Here is a 23426-nt window from a genome sequence, read left to right on the forward strand (position 1 = left end):
TTAGAAGAATGGAGGTATTTGCTGGAAGGTCCCGCCCATCCCGTTAAGATTTTTACGAATCATAAGAACCTGGAATATCTCAGAACCACTAAATATTTAAGACCCCGGCAAGCCCAATGGGCCTTGTTCTTTTCCAGGTTCAATTTTCACATTACTTACCGGCCAGGCTCTAAGAATGGGAAAGCAGATGCGCTCTCCCGAATGTTCCTAGATACCCCCGAAGTGGTGGAACCAAGTACCATCTTATCTAGGGCTGCAACTAACGATTATTTTCATAATCGATTAGTTGGCCAATTATTGTTTCAATTAATCAGATAATAACCTTAACAAAAGTGTGGTATATAATTTAGTTAATATGTAAAGTTTAAATAAAATGCAATTTATTCTTAAATATCTATATGCAGTGGTAAATATAAATAACCAACTATATGGTTAGGGAGAAAAATCTCTAATTCACTCTGAGAATAACAGACAGAAGAGATATACTGTATATATTAGAGGTTGAATCTGGTAAATATCATCAGACTCTGAAATCAATTTTTTTATTTAAAGAAAAAAAAAATTAAAGACTGGTTTGCAGATTTTCAGACAGAACTGTAACATATTATGTATGACAGACTCCCTTGTCATAGGCAGGGTGCTTGATAAAAGCTACTGTGTCTTATGCTAGCCATACAAAAACAATGTCTTCCCTCAAAAAAAAATTAATTTTAAGGAACGTTCGTTCGATTTTCTAATTGTTAGTGGGGTCAAAGCGATGTTTGTTTTTGACCAAAGTGACTGGAAAATTCGAAGGAGCAGAATAGAGAACTTCTTGGTCAAAGGAATTTTTAGACAGTATATTTGGTTTCGTTCAGAAATTACATTCATTTTAAAACTGAATGTTAAAAGCAAGAGAAATTTTCAAAACAACAATTCTGAATATTCTCATCTGAAAATCGATACGTTTATGGCCAGCATAGAGCTTGGTTCATACCTATGCTGTTTGCTTTTGATCTGTTTCTGCATTGCATTTTGCTGTGATTTGTATTTTTTATGCTTTCTTTTGGCCAATATGTTGTTGGGCAGATTAAAGAACGCAAAAATCGGGGCAACAACGCACTACATGCTTTTCTGGATCTTCTCCATTGAAGTCTATTGAAATAAAATAAGCAGCAGCTAAAAAAAGCATTGATGTGAACGTGTCCCATAGGAAATCATGTTAAATGAACTATAGTGCGTTTCTGCAAAAAGCACCAAAAAAATGCATAGGTGTGAACCAGGCCTAAGATGGTTAGTAGCAGCAGCATGCTTTATTTATATCACCTGTCATGATGGGGTAAAAAAAAAAACTAAAATTAGCACTTTTTTAGTACAAAAAGAGTAGGTAATCGCTACTATAAAGAGAGTTCACTTATACTGTGAAACTAATAATATATAGTTATTACTGTGAAAGAAGTAGGATATATTGGCATTTTAACTAAGAGTCAGACATGAAGCTATATGAAGGGAGATATAAATATTTTATATTAAAGTAGTACTAAAAGCGGAGACTTTTTTCATGGATATAATTTTATATATAATGCACAATACTGGTAAAAGTTTAAATGTAATTGTAATGTCTTCTATTACCTCCAGTCTCTCAGCCTCCACCTTCTATGGGTTCAGATGCTGATCTTCCCTGCACTCAGTCTTTAAAGTGATTTTTTTTTTAAACAAACATGTTAAACGTACCTGCTCTGTGTAATGGTTTTGCACAGAGCAGCCCTGATTCTCACTTTCTGGGGTCCCCCACCAAAGCTTCTGGCTCCTCCTGCCCTCAGAGTGCCCCAATAACAAGCTGCAAAGTGTAATATAGAGCAACCCCTATAGCAAATTAAAAAAAAAAAACAACTTCTGCCTTTAGAACCACTCACTTCCTGCCCAGGACTACATGTCCCATGAGGCATTGCTCCTCATTCACAAGTTCTCAGGCACTTATTGACATGTATAGACGATGTACTGAGCTGTATGTGTGCTGCGCTGTCTTCTGGCATGTATGGATGGTGAACTGAGCTGTATGTGTGCCGCACTGTGTCTGACATGTATGGATGGTGTATTGAGCTGTATGTGTGCTACACTGTCTTCTGACATGTATGGACGGTGTGCTGAGCTGTACGTGTGCTGCACTGTATTTCCTGATATGTAAACAAATAATTCATTTTGCATGCAGGGCAACTAATCGGCTGGCCAATTTATTGATTATGAAATTAGTTGACAGCTATTTTCATAATCGATTAGTTGTTTCGCCCTAATCTCATCTGCACAAAATTTTTTGCTTATCCAATCGGACCTGAAGACCTCAAATCAAGCAAGCCTCCATCCAGTGTACTGAACAAGAGGTATTTTCCTTGAAAAGTCAAGAGGGGTTTCTGTGGCATCAGGACAAAATGTTTGTTCCACAAGTCAGACTTCAAGCCCTCAAGACTTTTGATGACTGTGACAGACCTAGCTGGGAGAGAGACTTTTGGAGGGGACTGTATGCTAGCCTCTTGCCGATCGATCGTGGGCCCTTGCATTTGGGGGATCGGTGCTCTTTGTGAGCAGTATGCCTGGGGACCCTGGATTTGCCATATTGGAATAGTGGCTTATTCATAATGCTGGGACAAATACTGTTAGGAGATGCTGATGTAAATTCCAACACCTGTCTGTCTATTGTCTGCTAAAATGTGTATTGTAAATAAGTCTACTATGGGATCTAAGAGTCATTAGATCCCCATTGTTATTTGTGTTAATTAACTCTGCCATTGTGTGAAGAAGAGTCTATGTTGATTGTGATAATGTTGATTGGATTTTCTGAACTACAAGACGGCCAGTCTGGCCTAACGGTCATGTCTGAGTCATCTAGGCTGTCTAAAGGGATTAGTTAATTAGCTCATGTTAATTAGGTTACAGCTGTATTGTTAGAGTAATATGAGCAGGAGGTCTGCACCTCCACTTTGAGGTGTATAAAAGCCTGTATCTTGTCAATAAAGATAGATTCCTGTTTGAACTTACATACAGCCTGCCTGGTGTTTGTTCTGAGCTATCACAACTGGACTAGAACGGCACAGAGCTGTAGTTCTAGTCCCGGAGCAACGGATGACCGAACCATCAGACGTTGCAATCTGATTCAATAGCTGCAGAGGAGTGTTGGGAGAGTGGAACCGAGCGAGCAAGGGGCTCGTTGCAATGACCATACGCTTGCTGGGCATTTTGGGGTACGGAAGACCTTCAAACTTGTTCATTACTGTCAGAAATGTCCGCAGGTGAACTGGCAACGTTGCCAAAACTAGAAGTGGGCAAATCTGGTGCATTCCCACCAGCACGAATGGCGAACGGACTATGAAAAATGCGGCCACTCACTGGCTTATAAAAGACTGCTTCTGTGTTCACCAGATTGCTGGATTGTCGTAAGCCTTCCTGTGTTCAAGCCTCTGTGCAGGTTTCCTTGGATTTCCTGTTGTCAACCTGTCCGATCTCCACTCCTGGCTTTGACCCCTGGCTTGCTCTACCGACCTTGCTACTGTCCGATCACCCCTGTATGACCCCGGCTTGCATTACGGACTTTGTTATTGCTAACCTGCTACTTACCTGCCCTCCTGTGTGTGATCCTGGCTTGTTCCTGTATAAGCTATGGACTGATGCACCATGTAGGACCCCTGGCCTGGCTTCCACTACTGTGTCTTGCGTGCACTGCTGCCAAGTACTTCTCGAGTTCCTAATAGACTTCTGCCTTACTGTGCATGCGGCCTGTCCCAGCCTTCATCATCAGGTGATCACTGGTCCAGCTCTTCAGTACACTACTGGCAACCCGTTCTTCTTTGGGCACTGCACCTTCTGTACTTTCTTCAGGGGTGGACGGCGCAAGGGGAGCCCTCTTAGCACTTCGGTCTCCAACCAGGTATGTGGCACTGAGATTAAATGTCACTCCCAGTGCTGCACATACAGGGCAGTGCGAGAGGGATACAAAAGCAACACCTTTCCTCCTGTACAGCAATAATGAACAGTGGCTTTGTGTTACTATCGCGCTGCCTGTGTATACAGCCCTCAGAAGGCTGCATGTACAGTTGTAGTACTGAGCGGGAGTGCACACACAGAGAGGTCCATAAACCCCGGTGGCACAGGGGGAACACGCAGAATGGGGGAGTGTGTCAGCACGTCCAGAGACCACTTTCAACGTTTTTGAAAAAGCAAATGCATGTAGGGCCTTGTTCAAACCCATGCAAGGGTTGTGTTTGTCCACCAGTCATGTTAATTCAAATGTGGAAAGAGGTGGATGGAGGGCGTGTGATCAACTGCTTACATCAAAACATATTTGGTTTAATCATGTATAATGGAATACACACAAATAGATAAAACCATCTGAATAACACAAATATTGCTTTCATAAAAACAGGTGACAAAATATACACTGAGGGGTTAAAGTGGGGATATGCCCATGTGGAGGCAGATGTTTAAAAAAGGCTGACGCGTTTCGAGGGTGACCTCTTCATCAGAGCCTGAGAGAACGGGAACACAGTCTGTGTGAGCCAGTAGGCCGACATGTGTACATGGGGAGGAGTGGTTAGTAGGAGGGTATGTCCTGTGATGTATAGTCACTTATTCTGAGCTCCATAATAGTCCACGTCCAAAACGTTATGGTGTAGTTGGAAAGTATATATATTCCTTTTGCGATGATGCAGAACTGTTGGATATGCCTGTCTCTAACGATGTACAGGGGAGATTTGCAGCCTGCACATGTCCCTGGGGGCAGGGGACCGTGTGATCCGTTGAGTAGGGAGGTGTAAAAAGTGTCCTTGGATAGTGGCAGAGCCGCAGATGCCTGAGGAGCTATCTCTCCGTCTGAGACATAGATATGTAGTCATGTTAATTCAAATGCAGCAGCTGCAAGGACAGAGGCGCTGCTCCCAATTTTACATCCATATAAGGACGCAGCCCTGAACACACACAGTGTGCATTCATGGCAATCAAATTGGGAGCATTGGCTGTGTCCCACTTTACATGAACGGGACTGCCTGCACAGGGATTCACAACACACCTCCACATCCCCGTGCAGACAAACGCCACCCTCACACGTGTGTGTGTGAATGAGGTCTAAGTTATGTTTTATTAAGATGACAAAAAAAAAAAAAAAACTCACTTTAAGTTCATACCTTGAGATAGTTAACACAGTCTATGAACCAAAACTAATTCCTTTTTACCTATTACACCATTTATCTTTGTACAGTCTTTTGTATCTTTAAGTGAAGAAACCTTTGTTTAAAAGATTATACTTCTTTGAACCATAAATTATTTAAAAGAACAACTGCATCTTGCCACACACCTTACATCATTTGTTTGGGCCAACCTGGCCCAAACAAAACTATGACTCTCACTAACCTGTGGGGCCACTGGATGTGTGTTATAAACTATAGCTGCGGCTACATACAGTGTACCGCACTGTGTTCCAGGCTCAAGCTGAGACTTCCTGTCTCATACCCAGAACCACAGAGGCACTCAGCCGCTCAGAGCAAGCAATGTATTTTATCAATGAATACATAAGCTTCCTCTGATTGGCAGAGGTTGTGGCATCAGCCGCCTGTCTCTGCCAGAGGAAGCTTTGTATTCATAGATATAAAAATCCTATTATTTTAACAGCTTACCTGTAAAATCCTTTTCTTGGGAGTACATCATGGGACACAGAGCCTTAAGTAATTACTTAATGGTTATAGGCCACCTTCAGGTGATGGATACTGGTTATACCCAATCCAAGAAGTTCACTCCATATATAACCCCTCCTCCTTCCAGGAGCACATCAGTTTTTGTAGCAAAGCAATATACTTAAATCCCAAAAAAGAGGGGAGGGACCCCTATGTCCCATGATGTACTCCAAGAAAAGGATTTTACAGGTAAGCCATTATAAAAATCCTATTTTTCTTTATTGTACATCATGGGACACAGAGCCTTAAGTAATTACTTAATGGGACGTCCCATAGCAATGCTACTTGAGGGGAGGGAGACACAACCCGGAGGGTACCCCCAAACTTGAGGATCTATACTGCTGCCTGCAGCACACTGCGCCCAAAGGCGATATCCTCATACCTCCTAAAATCCAGCTGATAACATTTTGTGAATGTATGCATTGAAGACCAAGTTACAGCCTTACAGATCTGAGCCATGGAGGCCTGATGACACACTGCCCAAGAAGCACTAACCGACCTGGTAGAGTGCGCCTTAACTTGAAAAAGGGGAATCTTACCGCTTAAATCATAAGTTTGAATTATCACTTGCCGAATTCACTTAGCGACAGTGGATTTCGATGCTGCCTGTCCTTTCTTAGGACCCTTTGGCAGAATAAATAAGACATCAGTCTTACGAATCTGAGCAGTTGCCTTTGAATAGCTTTTCACTGCTCTCACCCCATCAAGACAATGTAGTGACCTTTCTTCCCTGGAACATGGTTTTGGAAAAAACAATGGCAGTACAATATTTTGGTTCAGGTGAAAACCTGAGACCACTTGGCAAAAAGTCAGGACGAGGGCATAACACCACTCTGTCCTCATGACAAATCAAATATGGCTCTTTACAAGAAAGAGCAGCCAATTCCGAAACCCTCCTTGCTGAGGATATAGCAACCAAAAATACCATTCAAAATTATGTGGCGCTAGTCTAGGAGGTAGGAGGAGCCAGGTGCCGACGCTTCTCGGGGACGGCCGTACCCGGAAGCCTCATTCTCTCTGCTGCATTTTTGCTGACAGTTTCGGTTTTTAATGTAAGTCACTACGTTTTTATAATAAACTTGTATTGGAAGTATTTCACTATGGAAGCATCTCCTTCTTCATTATCATTCTGGGGTCGGTGGGAGCGCTGGTGACTAGTTAGAGAGTCTGACCCACGTACACCCTTTGGAAAAGGGGGACGGCTGTTGGAGCATCATCCCTTACAGAGAAATATTAACTATCTGCCTGACTTGGCCCATTGGGGGCCGCTGATTGAGGTGAGAGGCTGGGGGAAACACCTGTGTGCTGCACCAGTTTTGCAAGTGAATGAATCCAGCACAAAGTCACGCTACTGGCATGTTAATATTAACCATCTGTATGGACATTACGAATCACATTGCATGAAGCATTATATTTTTGGACTTGATCACAGTTCATTGTCAGTTTTTTTTTTTTTTTTTTTTTTTTTAAGAAATATTTTTAGGGGGGAGAGGTGTTGGATTTTGGGAGTCTATTTCAGAGTCGTAATTTTATATATATATGCACGGCTCTGCACTAATGTCACTTTTTTGCACTTGATCACTTTTTATATATGTGATATAGAGTTGCACTTTTATATTTATTATTGCATTACAGTTGCTTTGGTATCATCCATCTATCAGCAATATTTATTTTGTGTAGTAAATTTTGGTTTTATTTATTAAGCTGAGGAATATCATGCACATTATATGACACACTTTGAGGAACCATTATTTATTTTTCATCATTTTGACTGTGTTTTAAAAGCACCTTTGGTCACAGTTTTCACATAGTCTGATTGAGGAACACTATATTTATATATTGTTAATTTTGTTATATTTATTAGTATTTAACATCTTTGTTTATTTGGCTGCCCCCTAATGGGAGAAGTGAGTATTGTCCATCAAGGAAGTTTTTGAGTATTGTGTATTAAGGAAGCATTGAGATTACCTTATTGAGATTTATATTGAGCGGTAAACCTAGACTAGCGCCACATAATTTTGACTGTTATTACGCTACTTATTAGGGTGGGTGAGGCCACCTCTTATGTTGGCAGCTTCTCTAATCTTTGTCCCGGTGCCCTTGATTCTGTGAGAACTTGGTTGTGCGCACTAGTTCTGTATTACTTTAATTAACCAAAAATACCAACTTCCTTGTTAGAAGGACTAAGGGAATATGTTGTATTGTTTCAAATGGCTGTTTTTGTAACACAGGCAAAACTAAATTCAAGTCCCAAGGGTTCAAGGGAGGTTTGACAGGTGGATCAAGCCGCGTTACCGCGACAGGTGGTCAAACCGTCGCCACTGCCTAGAGGCAGAAGCCCCTGGTGTAGGGGAAAGAGCCTGTTTAAATGAAGGGTGTTTATACTTGACTGGCAAAAGAGTTCTTTTCCCACAAAAAATTGTTTGGATATACTTGTCCAAGTCTTCTCCAAATAGTCGTTCCCCATGAAAAAGGGAACCCAGTTAGGAGGTTTTTACATGGTGCTTCAGCTGACCAATTTTTTAACCACAGGATTCTACGCATATGCACAAGCATAAGCGTAAGGCGGGACGCCTGGTGAATAGAATCTTTAATAGCATCTATGGCAAAGCATAATGCTTTTGGTAGTTCAGCCAAATCCCGAGCTTGTTGCACAGGAAGCTCTCTAAGGCCCTGTTTAAATTGGTCCTTTAGGGATTGACTCCTATTGCAGCGACTGCAGGTTGAGTAACGGCACCTGCCATAAAAAAAAAGTAGATTTTATACAGGGATTCCAACTTTTTATCTGTTGGATCCTTAAGCATTTGTGCATTGTCTACTGGACAAGTTAGGCCTTTATTCACCTTAGAAATCGCAGCGTCAACTGCTGGTATTTTCCATCTTTTGGGGAATTTCTGCTCCAGGGAATAGAGAATTGCAAATCTCTTAGGACGGAGTAAATGCTTATCCGGGTGATCCCATTCAGCAAAAATAAGCTGTTATAGTAATGCATGTGCAGGAAACGCATGCAAAGGTTGAGAAGGTTTTAAGGAACCCAATGAAGAAACCAAGCTTTCAGGACACTCCGTTAGGGGAAGCATGAAAGTGGGGCGAACCATCTCCGTAAGAGATTGTATCAGCAATTTCTCAGATTCACAGTCTGAAAAAGGTTCATCTACCGTTGCTTCCTCCGCAGAGGAATCATCGGTTTATCTTTCCTCCTGATCGACTGAGGGTAACACCTCATCCTGTGGCCACTGTTCCCCTTGCAAAGGTTCTGAAGTGGGGGAGGGGGATCTAGCACACTTCCTATCCATTTGAATGGAAGATGCGATTAAAGCTGCTAATCTTTCTTCCAGACCCTGCAGGGAGGAGGAAAGGACATCTTTAGTCACATATACAGGGGCTGAGATGTGAGAAGCAGTTGCACCATCAATTTGTTCCAATGGCTCACCCTGGTTTGCCATAACTGGTAATTCAGGCAAGGATAATAACGTGGAAATGCGACTCGAGATCCTAACGCCTGGGGGTGAAACCTTTACTTTTTTGTTTTTTGTGGTGTCTTTTTTGGAAGGCATAGTCCTAAGTATAAAAATAGAGGCACTATACAAAATTTCACTTAATCACTGAAAATAGTCATGATATTTAAAGCCGCTATAACGTTCAGCCTAGTGCTGGGAAAAAGGTGTCGTTCCTGTATCAGGAATGCCAGTTTGCAATCCTCACATGTCCCACAGCTCTGTGTCCTTCTGTTGCAGGCCGCTTGTTTTCTCCTCGTCAGCCGAGGAGAGACTGTCACAGCTGTAGTTTATCTGTGTATGCCTGCCGTGCGTCCTTGTGGACGTTCACGGCACTGCGCTTAGGCCCCACCCCTCCGAGAAAAAATTCTGGCCCTTTTTACATTTAAAATGTTCCCGCACTTGTGCGCGTCGTTTTTGGGTCCACAGATCCAAAACGAGGGGGGTCGGTAGTCAGAGACCTGTTTGTAGTAGGTACATGTCAACAGAAACAGCATTTCAACAGTTAACACCATTAGCAGTACCAGCGGGACCTCGACACCCCCCCCCCCCCACTGCGGGGGGCTGGGAATGTAAGGGGGGTACACTGCTGATGTCCCCCTAACCCCTGGTCCCTTCAGGGGAAAGAAAAGAAAACATTTGGCATATTTCTTTTACCTGAGAGGAATCTCCCTGCACATGCTGCTGCGGCCACAGACAGACAGTGGAGAATTAAGGCATGACAACATTTTTTCCCTAATGGAAGAATACCTAGGTGTTTTTAATACCTACGTTTCTTCCCTTACCTTATCCCCGCCACAGGATTTGCTGAATTAACAGACAATCCAACCTTCACCCATCACGGTGGGTTGCGTTTAGCAAACCTTCAAGGACCGGGTCCCTAAAACGGGGTTCCAACCCTTGGACCTGTATAAGCACCCCACCAGGAAAGCTAGGTAATGTAGCAAGACCAAAGCCCTGGGTTCCTGGGGTCAAGCCCTTCAAAGAGAGGCGTTACAGGCAAAACCTCGTGCTTCGGATACAAGGCCCCAGGTACCATCCTTTTAGGCCTTAGTGGCACTTTGGATGTATCTGGCCTTTATGGAGGCTATTTAAATCCAGCATGGATCCCTCCTGGAGCTCTTTAGAGCACATCTTCACTCGTGACCAACACCTTAGACACTGGCGAAAAAAATGATGTGCTCCTGGAAGGAGGGGGGGTTATATAAGGAGTGAGCTTCTTGGATTGGGTATAACCAGTATCCATCACCTGAAGGTGGCCTATAACCATTAACCAATTAAGGCCCTGTGTCCCATGATGTACAATAAAGAAACATTGTTTGCTCTGAGCGGCTGAGCGCTGTTGTGGTAGACTCTCCTGCGTTCCGGGTATGAGACAGGAAGTCTCAGCTCTCACCCTGAACACAGTGTGGCACGCTGTATTAAGCCGCAGTTACATACAGCTTATACCACACATCCAGTAGCCTCGCAGGTTAGTGAGGGCCATAGTTAGTTTGTGCCAGCTTGTAAAAAGTGTGTGGGAAGATGGAGTTCTTTAACAATTCAAAATACTGGCCAATGTGTGGGAGAAGGGTAGGCAAGCTGTTACTACCTGGAAGTCGCCTGTTTTAGTGATGGCAGTGAGGCATGTTGCATACACTGCAGTAAGTTCTAAGGCTGCTGTGAAACTGTTGGGGATCCCAAGAGAAAGACTGTCAGAGACTAGGGATATCCTAAAAAAATTAAACACACACAAACAAACACAATGACTGCGGAAACCCAAATTGTTTTTTTTTTTTTGTGTTTTTTTTTTTTTGTGTTTTTTTTTTTTAATAAACTGGTCTCAGATTTGCAGTGACTGTACTGACTGTATATAACAGGAGTTTTATTTCTTCGTTTTATGCAGACTGCAAAGCTGACCGATGCCACTTTTATTTCAATCGGTTTAATTATATTTTGTTTGGAAGGTATTTTTATTCTTGTATCATTGTATCTAAGCTTAGTTGACTGTACAATAAGACTAGCCAGCTATGAAAAACTTTTACCCCAGAAATGTGATTTTTTTTAGCGGGAAAATTATACAGTGCTGACCCTGTGATAAGCCATGTGCTGAGAGCTCCCTCTAGTGACAATTTTTTAATATTACAGTTGCATAATGGGATGGGTAGCACAGTTTGCCCAGTTCCCAGATCCAACCTTCTAGGAAAAGAAGGCTTTGATTTTTATACTTTTCCTGCATGCATCATTGCCAACATTCCCTATAATGTATTTCGTTCGAAGAAACCCACTCCAGGTCTTTATCACCTTATCTCTGCTTTAACAGCTGCAGTCTTTCATCACAAGTAAAGTGAGCCCATTATTTAGTCATCAAGCTATTGCTGAGAGACCCAGACCACCACTGGGTATGGTTTACCACACCACCTTTGTAGAAATCTTTACATCTGGGTTTTTAAGGTCTCATTCTAGTCTCCCTTTTGACAATGCTCTTCAGCTTTATTAGATGAAGCAGCCTTAAACTAAAGTAACAATGAATACATAGATATATCCAGACAGGTTTTGGTAAAGTAGACTAACAAACCAAAAAGCAAAGCCTTCCATTAAATCAGTACATAATAGAACCTGATCTGTATACATCACTTCCATCACAAAGCCAAAACTAAAGTGGTTTATTCTTCATTTTAGCATAGCGGGTAGAGCCATAAAAAAAAAATAGATTATATTTCTCCTGGGCCATATAGGTTTACAGCTCAGGTAGAATTTAGTATGAGGCCAATTATTCCAAAATAATCTGAACTAGGGCTAAATGTAAGATAGATTTATTTTTTCCCATAGACTGAAAGCATAGTTTCAGCCAAAATGTGTAGTTTTAAATATTTTATTTCTGTCTGGTTGATTCAGTTTCACATTCTGTCCTGGCCAGGTTCTCCCTCTCGCCGCAACTCTCTCTATGCACTTCAAAGTAGATGAACAATATGGGGGCTGAGAGAGGGGACAAGAAAAAAAATTTGATTGTGCATGTATTATAAAAAACTGCTTTTAAATAATTTTTTCTTCAAACACAAATTGTTCATTTCAAAATATAAATAGTGTTTTATTTTAACTTTACTTTAGAATGAAAAAGGAGTATAAAACAAAGTCCTGGGGAACCCAATTACTGGCATGATACAAGGGAGTTTACACCTTGTGATTCTCTCTCAAGTCTGCATACTGTCATTTCCTAGAGCAGCGTCATTACTGCATGGACAGGTGTTACCAGATGTCACATCCAATGTTGCAGTAGTCCCCTACTGCGCAGCAGCAATGGAGGGTAAAGGCAGAAAACTTTTGCTGTAATGATTCCTATGAAGGGATAAAACGCATGCTTTGAACTGGAAAATTCTTTCAATATTTCTTCTGTATAGTGCACAGAGTATACACAGAAACACAGTGTACCGGTTACAGAGATGGCCTTAACCTAGCAGCATCTAGTGCATTTAATTTAGCACCCAGGTCTTTTCTTAAATGGATTTAGATGCCAATGCAGTTTAAGAAAGCAACTGTCCTGGTAACTGTTAACTCCGTCAAAAATGATCATTTCCAAAAAAGAGTGTGCATCCTTTTCTTTGCTTATACTCATGCGAGAGACCAATAAGAAATCACGATTCTCCAGGACAGATAGGTGTAAAGTGCTAGAATGAGAAAAAAAATTAAATTAAAAAAAAGTCAGAAAAGAGACATTTGAAAAAAAAAAAAAAAAAAAACTAATTACAATTAAAAAGTATTCGGTTTACTTTATTCAAAGACTACAAAAGGAAAACAACTGGCTTATTCAGTAATACAGAACTAAGAGGACCACACCAGTCAAAACAAGCCGACTGTAGTAATCACATTTACACATTTCACTTTACTGAAGAAACATTAAAACATTGGTTGTAAAAAAAGCCAGTATAGCCAATTGTTGAGCATTTAATTTGTGCAATTCAATCAGCAACTATCTGGAGTTTTTCTTTTTAAATTATAATGTGGAGCAATCTGGCACTTTTAAAGGACCCAAAAGAACATATATGGTTCTTTAAAGCGAAAGTTTAGTTAAAATATACATGTAATACGCACAAGGAACAATACTTATCAGTGTCTAATTATGTGGGGGTCTTGTGAGCCAAAGATGGACTGATGCCTCTGTGAGGTGAAACAAATATAGATAAGCTGCAAACACTAACCACGTTTCATTGCGTGCATAAACCAAAAAATACTTATCAGTGTGATGTGTCCCTTGTGCTGCTGTATCATGGTTTAGGTAAAATCTTCCTCATCCAAAGCCCCCCTCCATCCCTACCAGCCACCATAAACTTCCGGTGTGGCAGGGGTTAATAGAACTGAGGGAGCGGTGACAGGTCGTTCAGCAAGAGTGCCCAGCTATGCCCTGCTCAGCTATTCTATTCACAGAAGCCTTACTACAGCTTCATTGAATAAAACCAAGTGTTTGAATGGAGGGGGGCAAACCTTTCAATCACCTGCTCATCCTCATAGATCACACTTCTTTCTTTTACTATATGGTAGTTGAGGTGGCAATTATTACCATACAGGTAAGTGACTATGCTGACCATTTTATTTTTTTTCTATTGAAAAAAAGGGTTTTAGTTTTCCCCTTTTCTTTTCAAACCTCCTTGTGTAGCTTTGATTAAAAAAAGCTCCCAAACTCAGAAATTCACTGGTGGAAAAAATTCACACCATCCACTTTTTTTTTTTCACCTCTCAGTGCCACCCCAGAGGTTGCCTGCAAGCTGGCTTTCTGGCCTGCTCTCATCTCCCCTATGGGTATTTATTTTTACCTATGGCTGTGCATGGATATCCCTGGGGGTTCCACTTTCATTTTGCTGTAGGGGACGTACATTTCTTATTTATTTTCGCCCCTACTTTTTGGGTCAGCCACAAAGCCCTGGGATTTCACAAAGACAGTAGCTCCTGTATTAGAAAGCATGGAACACACAAGATTATTGGACAAATGATTGTCCAGTTATTTTTGAATGATGCTAGTCTCCATATCAAAAAAGAAGTGGTTAATAAAGTACAAAAATTAATTCTCGTACGACGCAGTAAAAATTTGGAAGTGATGTAATATATTTGTTTTTTTCTAATATAAATGGCACCACCTATAACTAATAGACTTTTGTACCAGCTGCCCCTTTAAGTGTGAAACACACCATTATAAAACTGTTCAAAGATAAAGCGGGCGCTAACATTCTATATAGATCCTTATAGAGATTAGTGCTTATATCCTTTGTTAGTGACCTTACACTCACTACAAATATCAAACCATGTGATGCTGTGCAGCGAGTACAAATACCATATTGAAACTTCAAAACAAAATCCAAAAATCTCCCAAAAAACCCCCCCCAAAAAAAAAAAACAACAAAACACAAACCACTACAAAATATCAACAATGTCATGCATTGAATATGTGGATATCCCACTATTGAAAAAATATATACCGTATCTCACAAAAGTGAGTACGCCCTAACATTTTTGTAAACATTTTATTACATCTTTTCATGTGACAACTGAAGAAATGACATTTTGTTACAAAGTAGTGAGTGTACAGCTTGTATAACAGTGGGTTAAGGCTTAACCCCAAGAGGGTTAAGGCAGTGCTGGAAAATATGTGGAGGGGCGGGGAGCGACCGTCTCATTCTCTCATCGGCTCACTGAGAGGCTGAGACAGACATCAGTCCAGGCACCTGATGGATCCAGACTTTATTGTTGTGATCACGCAGTGTCTGCACCAATTCCAGCGACATCAGCAGAGAGCGGACTTCAGGAGGGTCACAGGAGTGCAAAACGAATTGCACTCCTGTGACCCATAGGAGAAGCCCAGCCAAATGAGTTTTGGCTGGACTTCTCCTTTAAAGTTCTTTTCAAACTATTCCAACATCAAAGTCCATATTTTTGCACTTAATTCAAGTTCGTTTCACCCACCACGTTGCTTCAGTGAAGTGAAAAACTCCTCCTAGATCAGAGTGCTCCACCACCAGTGTTGCAATTAACACACTCACCAGAGCCCTAAGGCCTGCTGGACCACCACGCATATTGGTATAACCAAGATAATCAGCCTTTTTTCATCCCATCCCAATTTATCTCTCCTCAGCAAGATGTACACCAATTACCCAGAAAGAAAATAACGGGGTAATCGTGCAACACAATTTTATTTAAAAATCTCCCTTTAAAAAAAAAAAAAAATATCCCCCAATCATATGCGCTTACATATCAATGTCCCCAGATCAGCACCAGCTCAATTAGCATATCTGTATATACAGTGGGGACAGAAAGTATTCAGACCCCCTTAAATTTTTCACTCTTTGTTATATTGCAGCCATTTGCTAAAATCATTTAAGTTCATTTTTTTCCTCATTAATGTACACACAGCACCCCATATTGACAGAAAAACAATATTGTTGACATTTTTGCAGATTTATTAAAAAAGAAAAACTGAAATATTACATGGTCCTAAGTATTCAGACCCTTTGCTATGACACTCATATTTAACTCAGGTGCTGTCCAATTCTTCTGATCATCCTTGAGATGGTTCTACACCTTCATTTGAGTCCAGCTGTGTTTGATTATACTGATTGGACTTGATTAGGAAAGCCACACGCCTGTCTATATAAAAGACCTTACAGCTCACAGTGCATGTCAGAGCAAATGAAAATCATGAGGACAAAGGAACTGCCTGAAGAGCTCAGAGACAGAATTGTGGCAAGGCACAGATCTGGCCAAGGTTACAAATACATTTCTGCTGCACTTAAGGTTCCTAAGAGCACAGTGGCCTCCATAATCCTTAAATGGATGACGTTTGGGATGACAAGAACCCTTCCTAGAGCTGGCCGTCTGGCCAAACTGAGCTATCAGGGGAGAAGAGCCTTGGTGAGAGAGGTAAAGGAGAACCCAAAGATCACTGTGGCTGAGCTCCAGAGATGCAGTCGGGAGATGGGAGAAAGTTGTAGAAAGTCAACCATCACTGCAGCCCTCCACCAGTCGGAGCTTTATGGCAGAGTGGCCCGGCGGAAGCCTCTCCTCAGTGCAAGACACATGAAAGCCTGCATGGAGTTTGCTAAAAAACACCTGAAGGACTCAAAGATGGTGAGAAATAAAATTCTCTGGTCTGATGAGACCACAATAGAACTTTTTGGCCTTAATTCTAAGCGGTATATGTGGAGAAAACCAGGCACTGCTCATCACCTGTCCAATACAGTCCCAACAGTGAAGCATGGTGGTGGCAGCATCATGCTGTGGGGGTGTTTTTCAGCTGCAGGGACAGGACGACTGGTTGCAATCGAGGGAAAGATGGATGTGGTCAAGTACACGGATATCCTGGACGAAAACCTTCTCCAGAGTGCTCTAGACCTCATACTGGGCCGAAGGTTTACCTTCCAACAAGACAATGACCCTAAGCACACAGCTAAAATAACGAAGAAGGAGTGGCTTCACAACAACTCCGTGACTGTTCTTGAATGGCCTAGCCAGAGCCCTGACTTAAACCCAATTGAGCATCCCTGGAGAGACCTAAAAATGGCTGTCCACCAACGTTTACCATCCAACTTAACAGAACTGGAGAGGATCTGCAAGGAGGAACGGCAGAGGATCCCCAAATCCAGGTGTGAAAAACTTGTTGCATCTTTCCCAAAAAGACTCATGGCTGTATTAGATCAAAAGGGTGCTTCTACTAAATACTGAGCAAAGGGTCTGAATACTTAGGGCCATGTGATATTTCAGTTTTTCTTTTTTAATAAATCTGCAAAAATGTCAACAATTCTGTGTTTTTCTGTCAATATGGGGTGCTGTGTGTACATTAATGAGGAAAAAAAATGAACTTAAATGATTTTAGCAAATGGCTGCAATATAACAGAGTGAAAAATTTAAGGGGGTCTGAATACTTTCTGTCCCCACTGTATAAATTGTTCAAACCATAAAGCTACTGCCAGATGGTGAAACAGACGGCACCATTTTTCTACACTAACTCCTGGCGTGCATTCCACTGCCGAACAGATGTGACGTCACCTGCAGTCAACCGGTATAACAACAACAACGATACAACCTCTATGCATTTCGCTATGTTTGCGTCATCAGACACTGGTGAGTGTTTTTTGCATCACTGGTGGTGGAGCACTCTGATCTGTGTTTTTTACTTCACTGAAGCAGCATGGTGGATGGAACAAATCTGAATTAAGTGCAAATATATAGGACTTTGATGTTGGAATAATTTAAAAAGAACTTTAAATCTGTCTATTTTTATTTATTTATTTTTTTAATATTTTTAGTGGGATATCAACACATTCAATGCATTGCATTGTTGATGTGATATTTTGTAGTGTGTTTGAAGTTTCAATATGGCATTTGTACTCACTGCACAGCATTACATGGTTTGATATATGTAGTGAGTGTAAGGTCACTAACAAAGGTTATAAGCACTAACCACTATAAGGATTAAGGATCTATATAGAATATTAGCACTTGCTTTATCTTTGAACAGTGATGTAATGTATTGTATTTTTGGACGAAAACTGTACAGATTAAAAAGAAAATGTTACAATCTGGTATTGTATAAGAAAATATTCATGTTTCTCCCTTCAGATAATTTCAGACAAAAGCTGTGCGATCAGTGTACAATCGCTTTGAAAAAGGTATTTTTTGTCCGATTTGCCAATTGTATGTACGGGCCTTAAAGCCTGGTAACTTTAGACTGGCCTTGCAGAGTCTGGTAAATAAGAGCTCATCGTTTTTACCTAAAGTGTTACTAAACCCAGGACCATGCATTCACTATATCTGGTCCCCCACAGTACACAGAACATGGAAATGCTATTATTTTAGAAAATATAAAACTGCTAAATACCTTTTCTCATCAGCAGTATATAGCACTCTTGTGACTCCCGACGAAAGCTCCCATCGTCTGCCTGCTTCGCTGTCTGCTAGTTCTTAAATAACTAAGGGGCTTTAGTTATTTAAGAATTGTCAGATAAGCATTTTGTTTTTTTGGGTCGGCGGCCATCGAGATTGACGATGGACCTACAAATCGAGGGATTTTTTCTTCTTTTTTTTGTCTTTTAAATAAAGGACTCAAAAACTGCCTACTGTCTTTTTTACATTACACTTTTTTTTTGGTCAATGAGTCCATGTACTCCAAAGCAATCCCTCTCCCCCCACCCCCATGTTGAGGGAATGTGGCCTGTTATTATTCAGATAAGGCTCTAGTATATATATATATATATTTTTTTTTTTTTTTTACTTTGACGTGGGGGTTCCCCTCAAAATCCATAACAGACCCGACCCAAAATACATTGGCAGCATTTTTTTTTTTTTTTTTTACACATTCTGTTGTCAGCGGGAAACCCCACTGACAGCTGATGACTCATCGATTAAGGGTGCGCCGCTCGTTAACAACCAGCTATTTACAGCCTGTGGTAAGGACACCAGCTGCCACCAGTAAATTACCACAGGTTTTTACTACTAAAACACCGCATGACTTCATAAAATAACTCGGTAACTTTGGTATTTTAGTAGTATTTTTTAGTGACTGCCAAAAAATTTTGAAAAACGCTGGGAGGTATCTTACCTTATATTCGGATGCGGCAAGGTACCACTTTGTGAATGGAGCCCATTGTCTGGTGCTGAGCACCAACAAGAGACAGTTTTCAGCTCATGCAATTTTAATAACACTCTCCCGATTCCGATTTCTCAAATCTACACCTGGTGACCCATATAGAACCTCCATGTCAAGCCACCTATGGCACCAGGGATCCTCATCTGGTCCCTTTTGCTATTCATAATCCCCACTTTGAAGCGCTTTGGGACACCTTGGGTTTCACCGTCCATACAAGGCCACCAATTTGAAACCACGTTTAAGTTTTGCTACATCAAAATGTATGCTTCGGGACCATGCCAATCACTTACCATGTCTTCCTGTTTCTCTAGAAAGATAGATACGGGGTCCCTACAGCTTCTAATAGAGCCAGAAACACCTCGAGTTGTATAGAAAGCACATTCCTCATCGAGACGCGCTTCCCAAAATCTCTGCTTGGCAGACACTGCAGCTTGTAATCGTAATCGTGCAATATCAGGTAAAGAGGAAGGACCTATGTAAAGGATAATGACGTGTTAGAAATATTTAATTTAAAAATTGTTAGCTTGGATCAAACTATTACAAGTTACTGTGTGTACCAAACACTACTTCTTACCCAAGGTGCAAGACTGCAGAGCTTTTACAGCAGGGTGAGCAAGAAAAGAAAGTGGCACAGAGGATTTTATACCAGACAAAATGCTGGAAGAGGAGTCACTGGCACTTGGCTGTAATGAATGTGCAAGGTGCATCTGACTGTGCAGCTGAAAATTCTGAGAATCTCCAACATTAGCTCTATGAGCAGCAGGTTGGACCAGTTCTTTCTGCTGTGGTGCTTTTGTTGAAGAACGCTCTAACACTATCAAAGGATCAGACACTGCAGTGGGTTCCTATAAAAAGAGAAAGGTTTACAGGTGTGTAGTATTGCAAATCATTTAACAGGTTCAGTTAGGTTAACATAGGTCCACATGACAAAAACATAGCTTAATTTAAATGATGTGCGATCATCTAGCTCGGTTTTTCCCCTCTTCCAAGATGGCCGACAGAGCCGTGGATCCATAGTCAGGCCGGGGATGCAATGGTTACACAGTAAACAACCACTAGCAATATATAGAGAAGCCAGACATCACAGCTCTCATTTCCCCATGATTAAGCTGTGAGGGGCATGGCGAAATACGTCAAGAGGGGCGCTACATGACATCATCACGCACAACCAGAAGTAAGGTTCTGTCATATGTGGAGATGATGCTGATCGTATGTCTTAAGGGGGCAATGTACTGGTAAAGTGGCAAATAATTCCAGTGCAAATGAGAGGTGTGTGCTGTATTTGTGATTAGATTTCCTTCTAATTCTCGCCTTTTGTGGCCAAATAAAATAGATGGAGTTTTAAAATACTGCACTACAATGGAATTTTGGTTTCATCTGAGCTTTATTAAAGGGTTTGTTAACTCATATAACTCAAACTCTGCCAGACTCTCTATTAGAGCCTGGCAGAGCACACTGTACCTTTCTTACAGAAAAACGAGCATTGTAAATACTGATTTAGTGCTGTCTTCAGGCTGGTCACATGACTCGCAGCCACTGTACAGCTCTGATGAATGGACACTGCAGGAGGGGCCATGATCTCCCTCTGACATCAGCCGGGGAGATCACATGGCCACTCAGCCTCTCCTGCAGTAGCCATGGAAACCAGCCGAGAGTCACGTGACTGGTCTGAAGACAGCTCTAAAATGGTATTTACATCGCTCGTTTTTATAAAAGAAAGGTACAGTGTGCTCTGCCAGGATATGAAAGTGTTATTTAAAAATCTATATTTTTTTGTGGGGTTAACTAACGCTTTACGCCCAGGTGCTGGACCTCCTTCCCATTGCAGCTGGTCCCGGTAAACTGGAGTCTGGCGATCAGCATTCTGAAAGATCGTATAGCCGCTTTACCAGTCCAGGGATTTGAAATCCCTGCGGCTTTCTCTCCCCCTTCGCCGACAGGACGAGCTACGCAGGCTCTGATTGGTCAGCGCCGCCCATGTGATGACGCCGACCAATTAGAATGCTCCTATACCTACCTCATGACTAGATAAGTTTAGGAAATTAAGCCGAGGGGATTTCTAAGCCCCAGACCAGTGAGGCAGCTATACGGGGTCTCCTAGCGGGTGATCGCCAGGCTCCAGGTTAGCGGGAAATAAGGAGTGGGTCCAGTGTAAGTTCACCTTACAGATTTTTCTGTAAAGGCGAACTTACCCTTTAATATGGTTTGTACATAGATTATGCTGCACTTAGTTATTTTATTTTGTGGATGTGGGAACACAAGCCAGTGCTGGCAGCAATCAAGAGTTTTTCTTTGCATTTTTTTTGTTAATACATGTTGGGTAGTGCAGGGAAAAATCACTCACATTTGTAATGTAAAAAAGTACCACTCCTGCATGACCAAAATATTAAAAGACAAGCAAATCAATTCTCCTTGGATAGAGGTCATGCCTGCCTGAGCCTTGCCACTTTTAGAAACTAAATGACCATGGGCGTCCTGTCATTTTGTGGTTTATACTTTCACAACAGATGAAAAGCTTTACAGGTCATCTGAACTTTACTCTAGGAGTTTAAGTTCTTTTTATATCATACCAATGAAGTAAATCAATTATCCGGTCAATGTTTTCTGTAAACACATTCATCCTCAAGTTAACAACAGTTTGCTATGGGCAATACAGACAAAATTTCCCTGCTATAAAACGGAAAATACGTTACCTTTTTCTTTTCAGAGTCTCCTGCCCCATCTCCATCTAAAAATAACCGCATAGCTACTTCTTCCTACACAAAAGGAAATTGATCAGAAGAAGTCATTTTGAAATAAAGATCAGCTATGTCATCCAGGTCTGCCTGAAAATGTAGTCTAGATATTAAAGAATTCAAACATTACAGTAAAACCTGACAAATCCCATGGTTATAAATAGCATTGAAAGTTCAACATTTTCCACAACATACATTTGCTTCAAACTACATTATATACTATAAGAAGCATTATTTTACGTCTGTGTGGGCTATTTAGCAGATTGAAAATTATATTAAGAGAACTTTGTCTACAAAGCAACAGGCATTTTTGACTTACAAGTAAAATCCAGTTCCTGAAGTACACAACCCTCCCAACTCTATTCTCTGCTATAAAATCAGTGTTCTCAATACTTTCCTCCATAATATGCTCAAGTAAAAGGAGGTTCCACCCCCATTTATGACCTCTGGAGGAGGAAAGGAGGGAGGGAGGGAGAGGGAGAGGGAGAGGGAGAGGGAGAGAGAGAGAGAGAGAGGGAGGAGAGAGTGTGGGGGGGGGAGAGAGAGTGGGGGGGAGAGAGAGTGTGGGGGGGGGAGAGAGAGAGAGAGAGAGAGAGTGTGGGGGGGGGGGGAGAGAGAGAGAGGGAGAGGGATTTTACTTTTTTTTTCTCCTGCAACCTGTACATCGTATGGCCAGGCAGTTTCACACCAACAGAAAGACTCAATTAACTACTACAGCACCGTAGTAATTTATTGACAACTACAAGCCGACAGCCGCAAAGTATGTCGGGCCTTGTAGTTCATTTACACACCCACACTTTCAAAAAAGTGACAGCTAGCACGGGCAACTTCTCCCTGTATTGCTGTCACAGCGAGAAGAGGGAACGGTGAGCGGCTGCAGCACTGGGAACATGTTACATATTCCACCCTAAAAACAGGTGCAACATGTAACATGTTCCCAAAGGTAACTTTTGGCTTCATGTGCCAAATACAAGGCCCACGGGACAAATTAAGCACTCCAGTCCATTTCATATGGCCCTTGCATCTCTCCCTGCAGCTGTGACACCTCTCACCTCTGTCCCCACCTTGTCTCAGAAGTTGGCAACAGAGGCTCATGGTCTCTGTGTCCACCCAGAGACAACGAGGTAGCAGTACAGCAAAAGGTACCAAAATTACTTTATCCTGTGTCCCTTCAAGTAAAACTATAGGCAAAGCCCCCCCATTTTGGATAGAGTAATGGAGGGTTATAACCCGTCAGATTTTTTTTTTTTGCCCATCTGTGTCCCTTTGGGGAGATTTCCCCTCACTTCCTGTCCATAGCCAAAAACAGAAAGTAAGAGGAAATCCCGCCAGGTCACCAGAACTTGGAAGATTTCCCCTCTATTACTTTTTTGGGCTCAACCCAAAATTTGGGATTTTTATACTTATACACTTCCGATGATCATGGTTATTAGAACAAATCAAGGAGGAGGAATCTCCTTAACGAGGGAACAGACAGGCTTTCTAAACCCTCTCCATTCTATCCAAAATAAAAAAAAAAAAAAACAATAATGTTGCCTTTAGTTATCATTCAGATATACCCGCTCAAAGCCCAGGACGTCATATTACGGTGAGCGGGCGGAAAGTGGTTAATGTACGATTAGGAAAATGTATATAATGTTCTGCAACATCCAGATTGCCACCAGTGCTCACACACTGTACTTGCACATAACTAAACACACACCTCTCTACCCCAGATGTACTACATTTAAAAGCCTCAGGGCACAGCGATTGAACACTATGGTAAAGACTGCTTAAAGTACCATAGTGCATACTAGCACATTATGATTTAAAACTGCCTATTTATTTTTTTCGGATGCGGTTTACTACATGCTGCTTACAGTTAAAGCAGGAGGAGCAGCAA

The 23426-nt window shown here is 41.6% G+C and overlaps 1 protein-coding gene across 1 annotated transcript in view; it reads right to left on the reverse strand.

The window, feature by feature from the left end:
- Window positions 1-12238: 12238 nt before the first annotated feature.
- The window catches only part of TROAP (trophinin associated protein), a 50057-nt gene continuing 38869 nt past the window's right edge, over window positions 12239-23426 (reverse strand). Inside the window, exons 14-17 of the mRNA XM_073614030.1 lie at window positions 21503-21565; window positions 19384-19654; window positions 19100-19281; window positions 12239-12843 (exon numbers count right to left, since the gene is read on the reverse strand). Coding sequence (XP_073470131.1) covers window positions 12811-12843; window positions 19100-19281; window positions 19384-19654; window positions 21503-21565 — 549 coding nt within the window. The 3' untranslated portion in view covers window positions 12239-12810. The remainder of the gene's footprint in view (window positions 12844-19099; window positions 19282-19383; window positions 19655-21502; window positions 21566-23426) is intronic.

This window comes from Aquarana catesbeiana, linkage group LG02, assembly GCF_042186555.1.
Source record: "Aquarana catesbeiana isolate 2022-GZ linkage group LG02, ASM4218655v1, whole genome shotgun sequence".
Lineage (NCBI taxonomy): Eukaryota > Metazoa > Chordata > Amphibia > Anura > Ranidae > Aquarana > Aquarana catesbeiana.